The 6,426-nt window shown below is 28.9% G+C and overlaps 1 protein-coding gene across 1 annotated transcript; it reads left to right on the top strand.

The window, feature by feature from the left end:
• The first annotated feature begins 4,797 nt into the window (after positions 1 to 4,797).
• Positions 4,798 to 5,531, top strand: LOC136970219 (polyubiquitin-B-like). The gene has a single exon (XM_067264647.1). The coding sequence runs from the start codon at positions 4,848 to 4,850 to the stop codon at positions 5,529 to 5,531; it is 684 nt and encodes a 227-aa protein (XP_067120748.1). The 5' UTR covers positions 4,798 to 4,847.
• Positions 5,532 to 6,426: the final 895 nt, after the last annotated feature.

Below are 6,426 nucleotides of genomic sequence, written 5' to 3' on the forward strand. Positions count from 1 at the left end.
CTGAAGTTCATTTTATTATACCATATTTACATAATTTATTTATTGTTTTCATGTTTTAATTTATTATTTAGGGCATTAAATTATGCTATTTTTACCTTAAACTATGTGTATTTACTGTTTTAAGTTTATTGAAATAGATACTGTTTAGGGTGTAAGAATGGATTAATTCACTTTCCATTATTTCTAATAAGAAAATTTGATTTGGACTTTAAAGGATTCAGAGTTCAAACAACCTTCATAAATGAATTAAATTTGAAGTACAAGGCACCACTGTGTATTTAAAATACTCTAATACAACTGGACTATTTTATCCTTTTTATTATTGGAAGTTTGCAGTTGGATTGTTAAATTTCCAGTAAAGAAAGGATAAAATAGTCTGGGTGTATTAGACTATCAAATATTAATTAAATTTTCTAATCTAATTAAAATTAATTATTATAAACATTATATTTCAGTGGCATGCTGTCCTTGGAAGCAGTGGAAGTGCTGCTTCTTTTGTATTTTCTAAAATATAAATACATATTGCACGATTTCATATTTGAACATATTTTGAATTAATTAAAATTTATATCTTATTAAAACTGCATTATGTATCATATTACAAATTTCTATACTACATGTGAAAAAAACGATAAGATTGCTATTGTATATTTAAATATAAATTTGTATAGGGATATTCCCAATGAAAGTGCTGTATTGTTGAATAAAGGACAGCTTCCACGGCAAAAATAACTGAATGGTGTAAAGCAGCCAGATTATAGGCATTTGTGCATGCACTTTACAGATCATCAACCTCACACGGTTTAGCTGGTGGAAGCTACACACCAAAATATTGTATAACGCTTCTAATGATTCTATCCAGGATTAGTTCTGGGCTTTTAGCCGCCTGCATGCTCGACATTTAGCCACCCTCACCCCATTATGTGAATTGTGAGTAGATTTATAACTTAACCCAACCGATAGGAATTTACTGGTATGTTTTTATGATAGTTCTGTATATTTAACAGGAGTTAAAAAAAAAATCCATTAAAATATTTGATATATATATTCTGCTTTTATTCTGTTCTCCCATCTCCTATTACAGATTTCAATGTTAAACTAGTGATACTATAATTTAGTATGTCTCATCTATAAGGGAATGCAGAAAAAACGTGTACAATTCTTGTACAATATTAATAAATCAACTGTTACTTTGGCAGCATAATTTACAACTAAATTTAATGAATGAGATGCACAAGGTACAAAAAAAGCTCTAGAATTTATGTTTTTTAAATTTACGATTTATGTATTTGTTGTCATAAAAATTTGTCTTGTCACTTCTTTCCCAAGACTACAAATATTCAATTACAAAGTAACTGGTTTCTAATTAAAAAGTAATTAAATAATTGAGAGATTAGGAAATTAGGAACATAAATAAAACCCTGCTGAAAGAGCTGGAATTTTACTTAAACAAAAGCTTAACCAAACCAATCTCTAGCCACGTACAGTGGGGACTGAATCTTAGTAATATTAGATGTAATAAAGACAGAAATTTTTCCAGTTCAATGAGAGTGACTGAAATGTTGTAAATTTTAGAAATTTCCATGGACACCTGGTCCTAAAACAAATTAGCTTAGAAAACAAATAATAGACAATCTATAAAGTTTAATATATTTCAATTTTTACAGCTATGGTGAGAAACGTTTAAAATTTACAACTCTGTCGCGTCTTTTGAGGTATACTAGTGATGCAACAAAAGAGACATTTGACATTGACATCTACAAAGACTGTCTCTGATTCTATCCATTAGCCACTCAATAGGGAGCTATTTGACTAATTGGATTGTTTTAAGATTTAAAAAGTAAAGATTTTATGTTATTTTTATATACAAATGTTTCTTTACAAAGCTATATTTAATTATAATCTTCTTTAAAGGTATATTCATACAATTGTAGAATATTTTGTACCAAGTATGTATATCTACTGCATGTTTTATTTCACCAAGTAAGTTTTTATAATTTTATTTTTAATTTTAGCCCTTATATCATGGCTAATGATTCAGAATGTAATTGCAATATTGAAAATTTATTTTAAAAAGTTTTGGCTCAAGACCATATAATTAAAAAGAAAACATTATTAAAAGAGAAAGCAATGCCTAAATTAAATATAAATACTTCTTTGAAAAAATTTGTTTGACATTTTCACGATAAAATTTAGGACAACATAAAATGGCTTTGTGGATGAATAAAAATTGCAAAAATTGTTTTGTTGGCTTTGCCTACTATTTTCAAAAGAAAATAGTGTGTGGAATAAGAATGGCTTTGACAATTTAAATAATTTGAATAAAGCTGGCAAAAGACACAAAAATCATAAATGTCACATCAATTCTTTCGTAAAATTGAAGTAATTTGGAAATCAAAGCAGAATAGAATTTAACATTTTTCCTTTTTAGAATTTAACAATTTAACATGTTTTCTCTCTTAATTTTATTTACAATAGAGACATACATGCTAGACATGTCCAAAACACATACAGTAGAATATTTGAGTAGCAACTCATTTAAAAAACTATAAACAAAAAAGCCATACGGGAGCCCAATATAAGTTTTCGTCTATTCCCACATGAAAAACAGATGATTATTCAGAAATCAGTATTCGGAGAAGCTCATAAATATAACTGAATGAAAGAGGGTATTCATTCGATTGTTAAGAATTGGAAAAAAGTTTCCCAATTGTCCAGCTTTATATGAACAAGTTGTGCTGTGAATTTAAAGGATTTTTTCTTAATGTTTAAAATGTCAATAATTTTGTGTGGGACACAGGGCCAGATTTAAGCCTTTCGTGGCCTTAAGCTGAACTCTGTGTGAGGGTCCTTAACATTTTTAGACGTCAAACATAAAAAGTTAACATAAACATAAACATAAACATATTAACTACTTTTTATTTTGTGTAGTATTTAAAGCATATTTTGTTGGTTTGTAAAAAGACAAGCTTAAGCAATGGATGCTGGAACGGTGCAGAGTCAGTAAGTATCCTATGACTTTTTGTTTATAGAGTTTTTTAAATGAGTGGCCCCTCAAATATTCTATGTGTTTTGGACATATCTAGCATGTATGTCTCTATTGTAAATAAAATTAAGAGAAAAAACATTGGTGTATGGCTTATAAACAATTACCAAAATGAATATTGAAAATTATAACAAGATAGTTATGGCTAATAGATATATCTAAATTAATAGATATTATATGTTTTTTATCAAAGCAAGAATTGGCATTTAGGGGGTGTAGGGAATCTATTGAATCTAATGACAGAGGTAATTATATTGAACTTGTTTATTTATTAAGTACATCAGATAATCTATCAAAAATACATTTAGAGAAGTCTACAGTTTTTATTGGCTTATTGAACAAACGAATACGAATGGACCCTAGACCATCACTAATGCACAATTAACCGATTGCCCCTGGAAGTTAGCTTCTTACAGAAACACAGCTTCCCTATCATCAAATGTCACGGCATGCCACTGTTATATTCTTTGATAAAGAGTATCAAATGACAGGCTTGATTATTATAACTATAGAATGATTTAAAATCCTCCATATAGGCAAAGAATTTGCTCTGTTACACAATCAAAAATATGTAGATAATGTTTAATTAAATGTGCACATAAATGCTTGATAACACATCTGATGTGTGCATATACACATCATAAATACATGTTTTCAGGCAGTCTGTATTTTGTATGAAGACTTCTTTGGCTCATCTTGGTCATTTTTAATTGAGACATTTTACATAAACATAAAAGTATTGTTAGTATACACTTCTCAGCTTTATCTCTGATATTACTGTTGTCTCATAACTAATGATGTAAGTAATAAAAAGTAGTTAACATATATAAAAGGTGATGTAATTTAACTACTAGTTAATTATGAAGTTACTTTGTTTTTATAAAAGTAGTTGAAATCATCAGTTAACTACATTTAAACTTCTCTAATGTGGAAAAACAAAAAATTACACTGGATTAAAATAAGAGTTTTGTTTTCATTTCATCCTTACTATTTAACACTTTTGTTTCTTTTTCTTAACTGATGTCTCCAGAATACATTTTTTTGAAGTTTTCATTTAACATTCTGCCACCTAAATGTTAAAATTTGTTCCAACAAAGAAATTGCAGCACTTCTTGCAAGAGCAGTGATGAATTTAGAAATATGCTGCCCTTAGGCTCACAATATACAAATGCCTCCTCAATATGCAAATTTTGCACTAATTTTTGCACCTTTCTAATTTTAATTCTGTAATAGTTACAAGTTTTTAAGTATCAAAGGGGCAAAGGGCACTGCTATTGAAAAGCCATTCTTGGTACTACCACTCTGTTTGTGCAAAATGTATTCATATATTAATACTATTCAATCGATATGTTCTATTTTGACCCCACTTAAGCATTTAATTTGCTCTAATTTCTTTAAGAATTATTTCTAAGAGTTATTATTATTATTATTTTGAATTTTTGTGTTTCAAACTCTTATGCTCCTAGGCCCAAGCCTAGTAGATGTAATGGGAAGGGCAAGAGTAGTGTTGATTCTAAAAATAATTATTTATATGTTGGTAGTTGTGTAATGCACTCAAACTAACGTTATTATTTTCTAAATTTCTGATTTTACATGAAAGTTCCTGCCAACCATTTTAATTTAAAAAGTAGAGTAAAGCAATAACTTGATATAAGTATAAAACCAAATAAAAAGATACTTACATAACAAGTCAAGTAATTTTTATACTTTGGCATGGAAAAACATAGTGAAACTGATTGGTTGTTACTATAATATCCAGAAGGAGTTGACTCTCCATCTCGTTCTCAAGCTCCGTGGTGGGATGCAGATCTTTGTGAAGACTCTGACAGGAAAGACCATCACACTGGAGGTAGAGCCCAGTGACACCATAGAGAACGTGAAAGCCAAAATCCAGGATAAAGAAGGAATCCCTCCAGACCAACAGCATCTGATTTTTGCCAGGAAACAGCTGGAAGATGGCCGAACCCTGTCAGATTATAACATTCAGAAAGAATCGACCCTCCATCTTGTTCTCAGGCTCCGTGGTGGAATGCAGATATTTGTCAAAACCCTGACTGGCAAAACTATTACTTTAGAAGTTGAACCCAGTTACACAATTGAAAATGCAAAGGCTAAAATTCAGGACAAAGAATGCATCCCTCCTGATCAACAACGTTTAATCTTTGCGGGAAAACAACTGGAAGACAGATGCACCCTATCTGATTACAACATCCAGAAAGAATCCACACTTCACCTTGTTCTCAGATTGCATGGTGGTATGCAAATATTTGTCAAAACACTCACCGGAAAGACTATAACACTGGAAGTAGAGCCCAATGACACAATAGAAAACGTAAAAGCTAAAATTCAGGACAAAGAAGGCATTCCTCCCGACCTACAGAGGCTGATCTTTGCAGGGAAGCAGTTGGAAGATGGTCATACTCTTTCAGACTACAATATTCCAGAAATGTCGACTTTGCACATAGTTCTACAATCAACTAAATAAAGATGGAAATAAAGCCAAGTGTTTAATTAAAACTCAACTTTGGGTTCATAGTCCAACAATCATCAAACACAGTTTCAAAGAAGAGATGGTTGTTTTTGTTTGAATTTGATTTTTATCACCTGGCATATAAAAATTTGAAATACTATAATAGCAAAAAATGAGTAAAAATGTTGACTATTGTAATTAAACACTACATAATTTAATTATTAGTTATTAAATATTGTCATCTCTACTCATAACTTTATACAAACTTCTGATTTACTCAGGAATATTTAGGTTTAATTATATAAGGGATTATTTTTAAATAGTAGCAGCTTGTTTCTTCCAATATTGTGTTATTAGAATGTAAAATTTATTTTTCAAACTCAAACTAATTATAATAATTGACTATAAACTAATTGAATAATAAATTTTAAAAAATTATATAATATATTCTGAGTTTATTAAGTAACTAATAAAAAAATAAAAATTATAAAAAAAGTTTTAAAAAGGTGATTTGTTTGTAATTTATTACAAATATTATTCATTTTTAAATAAAGACTTTATTAATTGTATATTTAAAAAAATTAAAATACTGTATTTATAAGTAATAAATACCTAATTATAAATGAAATTAATTATAAAAATTAATTTAAAACTTTTAGAATACTGCAAGCACCTGTTCCATGGCACGATTCTAAAAGTAAAATGAAGGAAAAGCTTCAAAAATGCTATTTTGTATCTCATACATCAACATTGGCTCTTAGAGAAATGTGGATTGTGAGGTAATTAAAACATATTTTATTAGTATAAAAATTTTACTAAAATAAAGACATTTCAAATCTATATAATATATTTGGAATACTTTAACTCAATACAAAGTTATAAAGGTTGATTTACACATAAGAGACATGTT

The sequence above is a fragment of the Centruroides vittatus genome, unplaced genomic scaffold (genome assembly GCF_030686945.1).
Source record: "Centruroides vittatus isolate TY-2023 unplaced genomic scaffold, ASM3068694v2 contig_19, whole genome shotgun sequence".
NCBI lineage: Eukaryota > Metazoa > Arthropoda > Arachnida > Scorpiones > Buthidae > Centruroides > Centruroides vittatus.